A 16,847-nucleotide genomic window follows, 5' to 3' on the forward strand; every position below is an offset into this window, starting at 1 on the left:
ATTCAGGTCAGAGTGGAGAAACCCTCCTGGGAAGAAATGACAAGAGGTGAGTTTTTTTTTTTTTTAATTCAGTGCTGCAACTATTCTCTCCTTTCAGACTAGTGGAAAGAAACCATTGTGCCATGTTTTTATTACACTTTATATATTTGTGTCTGTAGATTTCTCTTAAATGTACCAAAGGTTAGCATTAGATAATGCCTCATTTGCATATTTAAACAATTTCAGGAAACTTGTAATACAAAAAAACAATTATCTTAAAATAAGCAACCAACTGGGGACATTTCATGTTGCTATCTGTTAGTTAAATGTTGACTCCATTCACCTGTAGTGTCTTCAAAATGTCTGAATTTTACAATCCATATCTTTAAGGGTATGTTCTCCTCTTCAGCAGCACTTACATACACCAAACTTTTCACTCTCTTTCCTATCTAACGTTATTTTCTGAAGCTTTTTCATTCACACATTAATAGCCTATGTCTTCAGCTATTGAAGATCCAAACCAGGAGTCCAGAGGACAGAGTTCCACTTTGTGTCTGAATTCCTCTCTGCAGCAGGTATAGGGTTGGGTATAGTTACCGAGACCACACCAATCACAACCCTAGTCTGTTTAGCGTCCCCGGTATAGTCTCGCTTTGCCAGGCTCTGAATATGGTTGTTACTGAAAACTTTTGAGGAGTTAAAGGGAAACAAGTCAACACACTTCCTCTTTTTCTCTGTTAACTAGCCTATCTTTACAACAAATAACATGATCATTCACAAACACTTGACTGCTTTGTCGAAATCGAAAGTAGTCTAGTCTACTTTGGATTTCGCACAGAGACATAGCTATGACTCTGTGCGTTGGCTGGTGAACAGGGCGGCAGCAGCTGGGTCATTCATTTAAGATGACTCAGCTCTTGTCAGGTGTCAAGTAGAGGGTGACACGGGAATCAATTGTCGCTCCCATCCCATCACGAGCCCACGAAAATACTCCCGATCACGTGACTGCCCCCCCCCCCCCCAAAAAAAAAACATCCTGTCCTGCAAAATATTCCCGAATCCCGTCCCGCTCCCGTTTCGTTCCCTATGTTGTCTAAAATTATCACTCACTCACACACACACACACACACACACACACACACACACACACAGCGAGAGCAGCTCCTCTCTTTCATTTTTCTTTTGTTCCCAATATTTAGCCTATTTTCTTTTTGATTATTGTTGAACTCATATTTATTTATCTTATCTGTAGCACTGTTCTGGATGTTTGTCATTATCTTTATCATTTCAAATCATTTCAAATAAAGATGTTTAAAAGGGAACGTGATGCTCAGTGTTGTAGTTTTCTCTTTCTGCTCTGATTCTGTGTCTACTTTATGATTTACAGCGGGGAAGAAAGTTCACAAATCCTTTATTAAAACCCCACCAAGGTGTTCTGCATCAAACATTTCAGCAATAACATCACGTGATCACGGTCATTAGAAGGCCTACTCCATCCAGATATTGATCATCCAGTCTAAGGTAACAACTCTGTTTACTTCTCATAACCATGGTTACAAGGTGCTGGTCTAACCGGCTCTGGGCGCGTTTCCTCCATGGGGGGTTCACCGCGACCATAGGCCGCGATCGGCTCTAGGTCAGCTTGGAAAGGCTCGCCAGACCTCACCGCTTCTTCTCTCCCCCTGCCGGCTCGACCGTAGACCGGGGCAGACTGTCCGTGTGTAAGGGGTCAGCAACCCAATCCACCTGTCTCGTAGAAACGCGTCACACCTCCATGTCGTTTGCGCAGCTTCTTTTTTTTTTTGAATGTCTTTTCATGCTGTTTAACTGTTATATTTCTGCCCAGTTTCAGATAAAGTAGTCTAAACTAACATTGATATTATTCTATTCACAGACTAAGATTCTAGTGGTGGTTGAATAGGATTGTTTCAGACTTGTGCTTCAATCCATATATATATATATATATATATATATATATATATATATATATTTGTTATATAATAACTTTTCTCCTGTTTCCTGAAACTATCCTGGGTGAGTTTAATTCATATGAGTCTGCTCCTCTGAATATTAGCTGGGATTATTGGCAACATGTGGAATTTAGGTTTCCAAAAAAACGCATTTCATTATGTTTCTGAAAATGTAAAATATAAATATGAGCTCATTACTGAACAATAACACAACTAAGCAGTGTGAAGACAATCTGTGACGATTTAAACTGACCTGAACTATATTAATACAAGAGCTTAAAAAAAAAAAATATATATATAAATATATATTTTTTTTTTTTTTTTTTTTTGACATTTAGTCTGTCAAAAGAAAATGAATTGCGGTCAAAAAACTGTTTGCTCTCCTGCTTACCTGACAAGTGAGACATGCACCTGTATTAAAACAGGAAACTTCACGAGTTATTTCATTAAAGAAAATTGGTTTTAACTGGTTTTATATTTTGAGGAAGTAGGGTAACGACAGCATTCAAAAACTTTAGAATGTAAAAAATAAAAATAAAATCGATACAGCCCTAGTTGCATAGAAAACTGAAGTGTCTTTGATTAACTTTATCCTAGAAGATAATCTGACTGTAGAAGTTACAGTATATGAATTTCTTCTAAACTCAACATTTCCTCTGACTTTCTTTAGAAGGTGAAAATGAAAAGGCTGCCCGTGCTCCTATCATTCCCGTTGTTGTCCTAATTCTTGTTGCTGTCATCTGCGTTATCATTGTTCTGGTGAAAGGTGGCATTATGCGTTAGGCTACTTTTAGTTATTTTTAGAAACTGAAGTGAGATGGACACTTCCACTTTTCGGAAGGATCAACTTCCGCAGTTTTTTTCAGGTCGAACACTCATGAGTCATGACCATTTGCTGAAAGAGGGCGGGGTAATTGTAGAACATATTTAGGTGGTGATCTGAGGAATCTCCTCAGTTGAATCCATTTCTCCCCAGATGTTATGAAGACGTTTACTTCTCTCCTGGACGTGATGATGAAGATACTTTTAATAACTTTTCTCCTGTTTCCTGAAACTATCCTGGGTGAGTTTAATTCATATGAGTCTGCTCCTTTGAATATTAGCTGGGATTATTGGCAACATGTGGAATTTAGGTTTCCAAAAAAACGCATTTCATTATGTTTCTGAAAATGTCAAATATAAATATGAGCTCATTACTGAACAATAACACAACTAAGCAGTGTGAAGACAATCTGTGACGATTTAAACTGACCTGAACTATATTAATACAAGAGCTTAGTTTCTGATTAATAAGATAACCTACAACTGTAGACAGTCAGAAGAGATAGAAGACCTCTTTCTTCCTCTTCCTCCTGAAAAGTCTTCATCTGGACACTCACTAAATAAACCTGGGCATGTGTTTGATTAAATTAGGAGTTTGCTTAAATTACATGAATTAATGGTGTTTATCTTAAATGGTTCATTCTTGTCTGTAAAACGTGATTAAAAGAACATTCAGATGAATTATTAACATAAAGATCAATGAGAAGTGGATTAAGGGGAGACACGGCAGGCAAAAACATCGTTTTCTATGCACTGGTCAATTTTGAGATTTTGGGCTATTTTTCTTCCATAACATGTCTTCTTTCGGACTTGTGGTGAAAAAAAGTCCAAAATACACATTTAGGTCTTTATTTCATTACACTTTGTCTATTTGCGTCTGTAGATTTCTCCTAAATTCAACAAAAGTTGGCTTTCTAAATCATCATGCTGCTTATCATCATCATGCGGCTGAGCCGTGCAGCCGTCTGCACCCTGTCCGTTAAAAAAAGCCCCCAGGAACAGCACATTGATTTAAAGCAACCATGGGCTTAGTGGCCAACATTCAGCCTAACTTTGGAGCTCAGCTCTATCCTCCTGAATGGGAGAGGTGGGAAAGTGAACTTAAAGAACTGTCTGTATAATGTGTGTTTCCCCAGGAGAGTATGGTGTCGTGTGTCCGACTCTGATCGAGGCAGTAGAAGGTGATGCTGTTACTCTGCGGGGTTCTCTGAGTCCTCCGGTCAACTTGACTCCTTACACCTTGGATCTGAAGAGACTTGACCTCTCTGACGATCTGGTCCACGTCTACCGAGATGGAGAGGACCATTTCCCTCCACAGAGTCATCACTACAGAGGCAGAACAACTCTGATCCATGAAGACCTGATCAGAGGAACCGTGACGCTGCAGATCTCCTCAGTAAATCTGTCTGACACCGGACCGTACGAAGTCTACGTCCCAGACCTGAAAGCCCGCTGTGTTTTTTACCTCACTGTTGGTAAGCAGGACAGGTCAATTATTATGTTTTTTATATTTAAGTTTTGTATAATGTAACTGCAGATAATGAAGAACTTTGTTTTGTGTTATTAAACAGAAAGAAAAGCAAACAGGTCAAAGAGAAATGATTCCAGCACATCTGGACCTCCAGTGGAAGAAGAGACCGAGTCAGACCATCGGGGGGGTAAATGTCTTCTAATAGTCCTCCAGAGAACTGAAGGGTCCTGACTCAGGCTGGTTAGTGTGTGAGTTATGGTTAGGGTTAGGGTTAGGTGTGTATCTTCTTAAAGCTGCCCTTCTTCTAAACTCAACATCTTCTCTGATATTCTTCCAGATGGTGAGAACAGGAAGACTGCCCGTGCTGTTATCCTTCCCTCTGTTCTCCTCCTCGGGATTCTCCTGGTTCTGGTTCTGATGAGAGGAAAGATCAGTAAGTTAAAGAAACTAACTTTAGCTCCACAGCTCTTTCTCATGATCATTTGTGGTGTTAGTTGTATCTTTCCATGTCCGTGTTTTCACTGTGAACTGATGTGAGATCAGTGCTTGATGTCTCATGTCTGTGTTTGAAGTTGTTGAAGTCAAACCAGAACCGGACTGAAACCATCAAACAGACTGATCCTGGTACACTTGGTGTGCTTTAATCCACATTAATGCTCAGATGTGAACCATATACTGCATTAACCCGAATATAAGACGACCCCGAAAAAATGATGACCCCCTTTTTTCAAGACTCATTTTTTCATGAGGTCTTTTTGGGCTTGCATTGTCCGTACTTTACCATCATCTTAAAGTTAGCATCAAAACTTTTTCTCATTTGTTTGCTAATTTCTGGATTACTACCTTTGAGCCTCTTTGTTCAGGACGCTCCGCTCATAGGAAGAAAAAAATGATATTCGGGCTAAAACAGGTAGGCTACTTGTTCTCTACTTCTCTGTTTCCTCCGTCCTTTAACAAGTTCTGCAAACTGCTTTTCTTTTTCTCAGAGAGTTGTATCGAGAGGCTCAGAGGAAGGAAGGAGCAAGAACCAGAGACAGCAGGGAATGGATGTGAAATGAAAAACCTGAACATCGAAGCAGCAAAAGGAGATGAAGACCTGGAGAGAGCTGCAGGAAATGGTGTCTTACTGTAGGAAACCTCGTCTGAGTTCAATTTTATTTATAGTATCAAATCATAACAAGAGACCAACAATTCCAGTAATTCCCCCAAGAGCAAGCATTCAGTGTGACAGTGAAGGACGGCCATCAAACGATCCCACTGCCTTCACCAGTTTTAGAGTTTAGAGAAGAGAACAACATGAAACCTCCCCACATGGACTGATAAAGGTATTACACAACTCAGACACAACAATGATCATAATGATGAGTCCTTTTGGTCCAGATGTAGTATTAGAAAATAACTTTACAGAAATCTTCTGAGCTGGTCAACAATAAGCCCCCGAACAAAATCATATTAACAACATACAGGAAGGTTTATTACACGGCTGCTCACTAAAGACATCCATTATTTTACACAAACATTGATTTAAACATATATCTTTTTAGTTATCATTTTAGTTACCAGACGGAGGTGACTCCTTTTAGTACCCGGGGTATTCCTGCATGTGTACACCTTAACCCCGGTTAGATCACCTAGAAGCTTTCTCCGTTATTTTTACAGTCTGTGGCCTTAACCTCACTCCGGACTCTTAAAGTAAAAAAAAAATCAATACGTAGCTCTGTTGTTTGTGATCACAGATTGCTGTCAGTAGCGAGAAAAACGAAAATAATCAGTGCTGCCTACCCCGAGTTATCCTCCTGCTACAGTTCACACCCAGGAGGCTGAAATGGGGCAGGTTTTAAACGTGCTTTTAGCCTCTTAACATGTTTGAGATGTCATTACAAGTGCCTACCCATGTGAAGTGATTCCTTCCGAGTGAACACAGTAAATCCGACTGCAGCAGATGTGAAAGAAATGCATAAAAGTTCTGCTAATTCAGCCAGTGCACATACTTCTGTTTAGTTCTAGTGTTCAGGGGAAATGTTGACAATCAATGAACAGAACTGCTGTCTGATGACGTAGGATTTTATTTGCTGCACTTTCTTTTGACTTTTGTTGATGTTGCACTTTGTTAAAACATATTGTATTTGTCCTATTCTTACTTGGATGTACAAAGCCAAACTTAATGTAGAACTTATTCCAACTTAAATCTTATTGTTAAATGCCTACATGCTCAAGCTGCTTCTCCCTTAAACCAAATGCATTTGTTACCAGGCACCCTGTATCTTTATGGATGTATTTGTGGTATTTTTGAATGTATTTGTGTATGTACTTTACCTCTTTTAACTATTCTATTTGTATATCCTTCTTCTTAAAGCTAAATAAAGTGTTTAAAAAGCCTCTCGGGTCAGCTGGAAGATGCATCGTCACAAAGCTGAAAACAGGCACCATGACAGGTTTAAAACGTTTTAGAGATACGTGGTTCTCACAGGACAAACATAGATGACCTTATTACATCATTTTACTTCAGTCATGTTTTTAATGCAGGACTTTTACTTGTAGTTGAGTATTTTCATAGTGTGGTATTAGTACTTTAACTGATCTGAGTACAAATAGTGAGTTATGTTTGTAAAAACAGTGATATTTTAAATGGACTCTGGTACAAACAGTTCCCCACGTGTCAGAATGATGTAACAACAACAGCACTGAAGTTCCCGGGAAAATTATATTCCGCCAAAACCGACTTCCACATTGTTCTGTGTGTCTTCTTTCATTTACTAAATTTGATTCACTTTATTTCCTTTTTCTGTTGTAGCAAAACACCAAATCATATCTCAGATGTTTCAGCAGCAACATTATTTTTCTCGAACTCTTCTGGATTACAAATATTTTACATTGAAGGTAAAAAAAAGTCTGTCTTTGCATTTAGTCTCAACAAGGTCACCAAGTTTATTTCCTTGATTTAAAAGCTGCAAAACCCTTCACTCAATGAAAGCATTACTTACACTGATAGTCATTTCTGCTGTAATAACTTCATTTAAATTCATAGTAACTGAACATGGACAGAGCTCGTTAATGAACATCAAGATGTTAACATGCTGGAGTTAGCATCAATGCTAATTTACATCAGCAGTCCCTAGACAGGTAACAATAGAAAGATCATTACAAGTAACATATGACGTGATATATTGATGTAGTAATTACACAACTAGAAGAAGACAGAACATTATGTAACACGTCAATTTAAACTCAAACCTGTAGTAACATGAACATCATGTAAAATATAAAGATATATCACAACATTTAATATCACAATAGTTTTCTGACACTAAGAACAGACAGAGGAGACTCTGGGAGTCTGATTTAGTTTTTATGACTGACTTTATGCTCTGATGACTCATTTAAAGAGGGTCCTGTTAGTCCTGATGGCTCGTTTCTCTGATAAACTCAACATCTGTACAGCTGAGAATATGTTTCTTTTCTTATTAATAGATTTAAAACAAAGACAGAGAATCAGTAGAACTGCTGCTGATGTTGATGATTATCAGTAGATTTAGTAAAACGGATGGATGGAAGGAGGAAGACAAAGAGGTGTTTGAGGTAGAGAATCAATAGAACTGCTGCTGTCACTGCTGCTGCTGCTGCCAGTCCAGCGTAGAGGATCCAGATGTTTCCCAGACTCTCTGGTTCTGGTCTCACTGTTGGTCTCTGAGGTTTGGGCTCATCAGCAGCTGCTGTAAAGAACAGAAAATATAATGTGGCTGATTGACAGGAAGGAAACCTGTTTTAGTGAAAATGACTCTATAATCTGCATCTTTCATTTTTTAAGTACAAACAGAAAAACTCCAGTTCTCCTGAATCAACTTACCAGTGACATTGAGCCAACATCTACCAGAGTTACTCTCATAACTTGACACACATACAGTCCCGAGTCCTCAGTCCTGAGTCTGGACACATGAAGTCTGAGTCGTCCTTCTCTGAGGACGTCTTTGTCCCACTGGACTCGTCCTGCAAACTGTTCATCCTGAGACTCTGGGACACACTGACAACTTTAAACTCCATCTCCGGATGTTTCTGTGGACACTTTAGTGATTCTTTGTTTAGTGTTGGTGGATAATGATGTGAGGCTGTAAACTAACCAGAGACACAGGAGGTCAGGATGATGAGCAGCAGGATGCTGGAGATCATCTTCATCATCATCTTCATCATCTTCTCCCTGTGAGAGGAGACAGAGGGGAAGTCACAAACACATGAGCTCAGAGTTCACTTATTACAGGACAGACAGAGGACATATATAGTCTGTTTATAGTATAGTTACTTATAACACAGGACTGAAAGCCAGCTACAGTAATGTCTGTCTGTCACAAGATGGCGCCATTTGTCGCTGTTTGTCAGAAGAACCAGCAGAAGGAGGAAGGATTGTGATTTGAGCCGAAGACATCTAGCCTTTTTTATGTGACCCAATACAGGAATCTGTCTGCTAACTCCTCCTCCTCATCACCATAGGCTACTGCCAAATGCTGGTTGTTTTAACCCAATGACAGAAAGACCGAGGTGGACCCAATGCATCTGAGGAATCTCCACAGTTGAATCCATTTCTCCCCAGATGTTATGAAGACGTTTACTTCTCTCCTGGACGTGATGATGAAGATACTTTTAATAACTTTTCTCCTGTTTCCTGAAACGATCCTGGGTGAGTTTAATTCATATGAGTCTGCTCCTTTGACAATTAGCTGTGATTATTGGCAACATGTGGAATTTAGGTTTCCAAAAAAAACCCCGCATTTTATTATGTTTCTGAAAATGTAAAATATAAATATAGACTTAGACTTTATTTATTTATTTATTTATTTATTTGACAGGGACAGTGTACATTAATTAGCATTTCTGCAAATGCACCAGAATTAGCCAAAAGGCTATTTTTCATCCGTTGTCCCTGGACAGATCTTAAAATTGTCTACCTAAAATAACACAATAAAAAGATTACAGTGAACAATGCAAATATAAAAAGCAGTGAAATAGATATATCTCCTCATATCATGTTGATAAATACAAGTTTACCAACATACAGACATTATGTTAATAAATAAAAAATTAAAAAAAATTTAAAATTATACACATTAACACCACAGAGACACAAGTGGTAACAGGTTGGGTTGAGTGAAGATACATATTCTTATTAGTGCTGACATGTTTGATGTGATATGAGCCAGATTTTTAGATGTTTTTTTAAACAGAGTGTATGTGGTGAGTTCTCTGATGTTCTGAGGGACAGAGTTCCACTCCTGCGCTGCTACGACTGAAAAGGCACTCTGACTAAAAGCACTTTTCCGTAACGGAACAACACAGTCTCCTCGGGCCGACCCTCGTGTTACTCTCAGTGTGGTGTTTCTGATGTTTACAAACTGACTGAGTGGGGGAGAAGACAGACCATGGATGATTTTGTAAAACAGACATAGGTTTGAATACTTAATGACATTTTCCCAACTTAAGAACTTATGCTTTTGTAAAATGGCACAATGATGATACCTAAATGTTTTTTTATCCACAATTTTGATTGTCTGTTTATAAAGTGACTCTAAAGATTTTAGTGTTGTTTTATTTGCCTGTGACCAGGTTGTAAGACAGTAAGTGATATGAGACAGTACCATACTGTACATGAACATTTTTGCTGCCTGAAGTGACAAGTTAGATCTTATGAACCGGAAATTTGCGATATTGAATTTGACTCTGTTGCAGACCTTTTTTATCTGTGATTTAAAAGTCAGTTTAGAGTCTAGTATGATGCCTAAGTATTTGAACTCTGACACAACTTTTATTTTTCCCCCTGTCACATAAATATCTGCCTGATTATTTGCAGTGTTTGATTTCGAAAAGAACATTGAAACTGTTTTATTTACATTAAGTTTTAAGCAGGATTGATTTAGCCATTCAGAGACATGGGCCATAGACTGTGTGAGTTTTTCAGCAACTTGTTTTATGTTTTTACCATGGGTATAAATGACTGTGTCGTCTGCGTACATCTGAATATGGACGTCTGGACAAACAGAAGGGAGGTCGTTTATATAAAGTGAGAATAGCAGTGGCCCCAAAATAGAGCCTTGAGGAACCCCCGTGGACATTGCGAGGGGCGGTGAGTGGTAATCACTGATCCTGACTGACTGAGAGCGATTCGATAGATATGACTCTATCCATTTTATTGCATCTGCGGAGAAATTAAATTTACTTAGTTTGATTAACAATATTTTATGGTTTACAGTGTCAAATGCTTTTTTTAAATCGAGAAACACAGCTCCAACCACGCCACCTTTATCCAGTAAATGTTTGATATTTTCTATGAAAAAACAATTTGCAGTTTCCGTGGAGTGTTGAGTTCTGAAACCAAATTGCATTGAGTGAAGAGAAAATGTAGTGGTATTCAAATGTGTTATTATTTGTTGGGAAATTAGTTTCTCTGCGACTTTTGACACTGTAGGTATGATGCTGATTGGTCTGTAATTATCCACTGACAATGGATCTCCATTTTTGTGGATTGGAACAACAGCAGCTGACTTCCACACACTTGGAAATACTGCCTCAATAAAGGAGAGATTGACAATTTTGGTTACTGGTGTTAACAATATAGAACTAAGTTCTTTCAGCATGCACACATCTATGCCAAATATGTCTCTAGGTCTGGAAGGTTTTAGTGTTTTTATTGTCTGTAAGACTTCAGATTTTGTGACTGTGCCTAGGTTGAAAATTGGCTCTGAGTTATTTATCGGACAAATATTTAGATTGTTAGATGGTAAACTTTGGGCAATAGTGGATACAGATTCAATAAAAAAATTATTGAAGGCATCTGCAACTTTGTTTGTATTATTTGTAATTTGTCCATTTATCTTAATTTCTAAAAATTGTTTCCTTTTTGTGTCTCGTCCTACAAGTTTTTTAAGTTGGTTCCAAATTGTTTTAGAATCCCCTTTTGCATTTTCTATTATAGTCAAAAAAAAATCTGCTTTGGCCTTGCGTATAGCTTTAACAGTCTTATTCCTCAATGTTGTAAATAGATTTTTAGCACTAGCTGACTTAGTTTTAATTGCATTTTTTAGCGCACGATCCCTTTCTTTCATTAGTTTGAGTATGTCCGAGTTCATCCAAGGAAGTATGTTTTTATTGCGTTTGTGTTTAACTTTACAGCTAAAATCTTTAATTGTTCTCTCAATTGTCGTCACAAAAGATTTAGAGTCCATTTCACAATTTGTTCCCAACAATATGTGATCCCAGTCAATCTGCTGGACAGCACTATTAAATCCTTCCTGGCGGTTTTTTGGGATTCCAACAAACTCACGCTCTCTGACAGAATAACCAAATCTCTTTTTTGAGAGCTTTCTGGCCACAAGGATCAAATTGTGATCAGAAAGACCAGCTAACATATTGTATGATTTAAATATTCTCTCAGGTCGGTTGGTAAATGCCAAATCAATCTGGGTGCTGCTTGATGTGGTGATTCTTGTGGGCCCTTTGATCATTTGGACTAGATCAAATTTATCAGTTATTTTTTTAAGCTTTTTTCTACATGATGTGTCCTCCCAATTTATGTTGATATCACCCAAAATAATGGTCTCTTTGTTTAAGTTAGATTCTTTCAGTAATTTTTCAAACTTTTCATAAAAAGTGGCATCTGAAGAGGGGGGGGCGATATACCACAATGATTGTGAAAGACATTTGTGGTGATAGTATAATATGTAAGCCTAAGCATTCTAGTTCATGATCATTCAGCTGTTGAATTTCCTGACACTGAATATTGTTTTTTATGTATATCATAACACCACCACCCTTTGACCCTTCTCTGTCTCTCCTGAACATATTATAGCCAGGGATGTTAAGTGCTGCAGAAGGGGCATTGTTATAGAGCCAGGTCTCAGTTAGACAGAGATAATCCAAATTTGAGTTAAGCAACAGGTGATTAACTTGATCTGTTTTTGACATGATGCTTCTTATATTTAAATGCCCACCCAGCAGACCTTTGGGTTTTGCTTTAGGGTCCCAAACTATTTTTGAGTTATTGACAGTTTGAAAGAACGCCCATTTCCGGTGTTTGGCTACCCCTGGATTGAGCCGCTTCCCGGTTACGGTTGTTACCATAGTGGCGGAGCGGCCATTCAGTAAAGTTTGTTGTTGTTGTTGTGTGTCCGAATCATGCCTCCCGCTCCCAAGCGCGGCCAAGGCTGCACCACGCCGTTGTCCCACGGACTCACCACTAAAGCCTCCGTCCGACGCACTGACACAAACCCTCGGACCCGATGTTTCCTCGTGCAGCGCCCCAACAAACCGTCCCGGTACCGCGCCATCCACACCATCACCCGCGCCTCCCCGAACAGACAGCTCGACCACAGTTGCCGAGGGGAACAGAGGAAGGAGAGGATCAAGATATTGTGCAGAGGAACACGGAGATGTACCAGAACGTACCTGCAAGGTATGAGTGGCGTGTTTGTCCTCTGCGCGTGGGTTAGCCTCTCCTATCGTCTTGAAGTGATGCGGACCTGGGCACGGGTGGATGTCTCCGGATAACATCAAACATATGGCGATAATAAGTCCAGTTGTCAGCGGTGATTGAGTCGGTGTTGTTGATTTAGTCTTCTTGGTAGACTTATTGTAAAGTAGTGGGTAGACCAAAGTCACAGCCAGTGTGTAGGTTCCATAGCTGGTGCTTGCTTTTGCCAGCTCATTGTCATTATATCCCAGATTTTCATATTTTGACGGGTTATCATTTAAATTAAGCAGAGGAAAGATGTTACCAACCATCCGAACTGGATCAACATGAATAGGCTTTAAAATCTTTGTGAGCAAACAATAGACTAGGAGCACTGTGACAGCCCCTCTCCCACCTGCAGCCATTGTAGGAATCAGGAAGTCCTTAGACTTAGACTTCTCTTTATTGATCCTTTTGGCATGACTCCCGCAAGGAAATTAAATTTCCAGCAGCAGATTTTAGCAGCTTACAAAACACTCTTTAAATAAAGAGGTATAGAAAAAAAAATACAGTATAAGAATAACAATATACATAGACTTTTAGCTAAATATTTTTTACAAAAAGTAAAACAGTAAAACAACAATAAACTACAGATAAATATATAGAGATATATATAGGACTGTGTATGGTATTGTGTTATTGTACAGTTAATAAATAAATGACATTTAGCATAAATTAGAAGTTAAGAGCAGTTAGAGTGTCCAGGTATGTATGTGAGTAGAATATAAAATTATTGCACAGTGAATGAGTGAGTGAGTGAGTGGCTACCACTCCTTCCCTTCCTTCCTGTTCTGTTCTGTCCTCTTTACCCTATTTCCTCCTCATGAGGGACAGAGGAGTTCTTGAGTCTGTTGGTCCTGTACTTGGGAAGGAGCAGCCTTCCACTGAACAGGCTCCTCTGGTTGCTGATGACGGTGTGCAGGGGGTGGCTGGCATTGTCAGTAATGTCCAGCAGTTTGTCCAGTGTCCTCCTCTCTGCCACCGTCACCAGTGAGTCCAGCTTCATGCCGACCACTGAGCCGGCCCGCCTGATCAGTTTATCCAGTCTGGAGGTGTCCTTCTTGGATATGCTGCCCCCCCCCCCCCAGCTACCACAGTGTAGAAGAGGACGCTGGTAACCACAGACTGGTAAAACATCAACAGCAGTTTGCTGCAGATATTGAAAGACCGCAGTCTCCTCAGGAAGTACAACCTGCTTTGTGTCTTTCTGTACAGGTGGCTGGTGTGTGTTGTCCAGTCCAGTTTATTATCCAGCCACAGCCCGAGGTATTTGTATGACTGCACAGCATCCACCTCAGCTCCCTCTAGCAGCAAAGTCAATGACCAGCTCCTTCGTCTTAGAGGTGTTGAGCTGTAGGCAGTTAGTGTGACACCAGAGAGCTCATTACTGAACAATAACACAACTAAGCTTTTGAAGAAGATTTTGGTGAAACTGACCTGAACTATATTTCAATCAGGAGAGACTTCGTTGCAAATATGCAAAGGTTTATTTGTAGGCTACATATGCATATATTGAAATGTAGCTACAGAGTCTTTGGAGATTAGAATAAAAAAATAATAAAAATATAAAAAATATTATAAAAATAATTTTAAAGGGGTAGAGAAGCTAAGGCATTCAATATTGAGACGAGAAGAATCCTCCCATGGAGTCTAGACATTTTGTTGGTAGTGGTGGTGAAGGCCACTTCAGGAGGAGGAGGAGGGTTAGTGACGATGATGGGAGGTGGAAGAGGGAGGAGGAGGAGGAGGAGGGTTAGTGACGATGATGGGAGGTGGAAGAGGAGGAGGAGGAGGAGGAAGGTTGAACGCTTTGCCTGAAATGACCACTGACAGCAGCAGAGGAGAGAACAGAAGTAGAGCAGGGATGCCATGCTGTGATTAGCTCGTGAAATTCATGGCCAATTCTGGTTGGTTTAGCTTTACTCTTCCTCCTGAAAAGTCTTCATCATAGCTAACTGAGAAGGGCAGTAATAAGAATCAGCCAATCAGGAGCGGCTCTGCTCCTGATTGGCTGATTCTGCTCACTGAAGAAGACAGCTTTCAGTTTCAGGAAAGTTTGGAAGAGAGCGCTGGCGTCGAGAGACTGCGCAGTTTATATATAGATAATATAATATAATGTTACTGGACTTATTTCTAAGTTCCTAGAATTGTGTGCGTGCAACTACCAGTAAGTAACATTGATGTTTGTTGTTCGTTTTACCTCATAATAATAATGTTACACTGTGTTTAGGCCTATTGGGTCAGACGTAGCGATACCAGGCGCCTGAGTGCTCCGGTCGGTCTGGAGTAGCCCGGGCCCTCGGGTCCGGGTGAGCAGAGCCGTTCGTGACTGGGTCGGGGTGCGGCCGGAAAAGCTCCGTAGTGTTTCTAAAACGAGTTTTGAGGGGTGGGGGTTAAAGTAGTCCTATCATGATTTCTTTAGGATACTCTGTGAATTGTGGTAACTGTGTGTATTATCCCGGGAAAACATTTGGCCTCATTTGCTACAATCGTTTCTGAAGAACGGGGTCGCCCTGCCATTTCCTCGCTTGTAAATTTTTTCACATTTGCAACAATATGACATAATGAATGACTTTCTGAGCAGGCAAACTTGTCACGCGAACATTAATTACTATAAAGCACCTGTTAAACAGCACAGGTGGTTTAGCAGGTTCATAATTAAGGACATTGTATGGGGGAATTTGGGACACTAATCTGCACGTATACCTATAGAGTACTACTGCATTTCTAAGTTTTGTATTTGGTTAGTAATAATTATTTATTATAACACTGTATTTAAGTCATATATAACAAAACTATAATTTAACCTCTTGATTGTGTTTTATTATATACCTGCTAGGCATGTAATAACTATTTGACATTTCTATAGAGTCTACATTTGACTGATTTATGCCTGTATCTCTGTTTGAGAACCACACACACTTAACCCTTTAACATCTTGTCTGCTTTCTGATCGATGCCCCCCGGTGGCCACGAGCTTTTAAAGACCAGCCAAAATATCCAGTCCTTCCCAGTCACCAAAACATGATCTAAAAGCTGGAAGCTGAACATTCATTTGAGATGGGGACTAACATCATCACACATGAATACTATTTAGCTCATTGAACCCACAAGAGTCTCAGCTTTCCAGTTATGTATTGTGTTATTAAGTGGGATTTGTTGGAGAAATCATAATTATCGACTTTTTATTACATTTTTGTTAATTAAGATAAAATCTGATTTCATTAGCACTTTTAATAAGAGGACACATCTGTTATTTTGCACAGTTTATAAAGGAATATTTTTCACTCCTTGGTCTGCAGCTCATTCTGTACAAAAATCCTGAGAAAACCGTGTATTGAATCGTGAGTTGAGTGTATCTTTACATCCCTCATGATATATGTAGAAATATTCAAATTCACCATACACAGACTTTCCCTCGCCAACATGTAGCCTAACTTTGGAGCGTTGTTCAGCCTCCTTTCTGACAAGCTCTTCTACATTTACTCAGTTCTATCCTAGTTCGGGACATTTCAGTAACAATACCAATTTAGCTGGATATAAAGAGAACTTCTGCTGTAAATTATACAAACATGAAGCAACCCTCAGATATTTGTTATGATGTGATAGCAATAGTTGGATTAAAATACATTTTACTAAACATGACTTACAGGACCGTCATTGACAACAGTCAATGGTGACAACAGTCACCAACAAGACAAGACCTAGCACGTGATGAGGCCGCTGTATTTACAAGCCTCACAGATGCAGTATTTGCCTTCTCAGTGTTGTTACTGTAGGACAGCTGTTTGTTGTTGTTTCCTCCCTGTTGTGTGTCAGTTTATGACTTTACTCTTTTATACAGATTGGTGAATAACCATAACTGCAGACTCTCAAAATCAGATCTTTTAGATCACTTCTTAAAACCTATTTTTATAGACTATATGTGGACTATAGGCTTTCATGTGATGTCTCTTTTTATTGCTCTTTATTTTAACTCATTTTATTCAACTTGACATATCAAACTGTCCCAGTTGATTGATTAAATATATTGTTGAGGTGGAGCAGCACATTCTTCATTTTAGGAATTGTTGGAGAACTGACTTTAAACCATCAACTCTGGTCCTTCAGA

At 39.3% G+C, this 16,847-nt stretch overlaps 3 protein-coding genes and 2 long non-coding RNA genes across 11 annotated transcripts in view; 3 read left to right on the forward strand and 2 right to left on the reverse strand.

Moving 5' to 3' along the window:
- Positions 1-16,847, forward strand: part of LOC118494862 (myelin-oligodendrocyte glycoprotein-like) — a 48,680-nt gene that overhangs the window by 25,240 nt on the left and 6,593 nt on the right. The window contains exon 1 of one of the 3 annotated variants that reach the window (XM_036000479.1): positions 14,774-14,903. The exons of the other annotated variants lie outside the window; for them this stretch is intronic. The gene's annotated coding sequence lies outside the window, so the exon portion shown is untranslated. Of the gene's footprint in view, positions 1-14,773; positions 14,904-16,847 lie in introns of those variants that run through there. 3 annotated transcript variants of the gene reach the window in all.
- LOC116049915 (V-set domain-containing T-cell activation inhibitor 1-like) overlaps positions 1-16,847 on the reverse strand; it is a 46,555-nt gene that overhangs the window by 5,030 nt on the left and 24,678 nt on the right. The window lies entirely within an intron of this gene.
- LOC116049850 (myelin-oligodendrocyte glycoprotein-like) lies at positions 2,869-5,420 on the forward strand. 2 transcript variants are annotated; one of them, XM_031299888.2, is made up of 5 exons: positions 2,869-3,012; positions 3,908-4,246; positions 4,343-4,429; positions 4,580-4,675; positions 5,229-5,420. In XM_031299888.2, exons 1-5 carry the CDS (start codon positions 2,931-2,933, stop codon positions 5,372-5,374), a joined length of 750 nt encoding a protein of 249 aa, XP_031155748.1. In that variant the 5' UTR covers positions 2,869-2,930; the 3' UTR covers positions 5,375-5,420. The 2 variants fall into 2 exon arrangements, with proteins under 2 accessions (XP_031155748.1, XP_035856374.1); XM_036000481.1 differs by having other exon boundaries at positions 4,343-4,426.
- LOC118494864 lies at positions 5,425-11,167 on the forward strand. The gene is made up of 3 exons (XR_004897070.1): positions 5,425-5,519; positions 7,288-7,292; positions 11,157-11,167. It is a non-coding gene; the product is annotated as an uncharacterized LOC118494864 (long non-coding RNA).
- Positions 7,897-8,257, reverse strand: LOC116049852. The gene is made up of 2 exons (XR_004104917.2): positions 8,090-8,257; positions 7,897-7,955 (listed from the first exon to the last, which is right to left on the reverse strand). It is a non-coding gene; the product is annotated as an uncharacterized LOC116049852 (long non-coding RNA).

The sequence above is a fragment of the Sander lucioperca genome, chromosome 4 (genome assembly GCF_008315115.2).
Source record: "Sander lucioperca isolate FBNREF2018 chromosome 4, SLUC_FBN_1.2, whole genome shotgun sequence".
Classification (NCBI taxonomy): Eukaryota; Metazoa; Chordata; class Actinopteri; order Perciformes; family Percidae; genus Sander; species Sander lucioperca.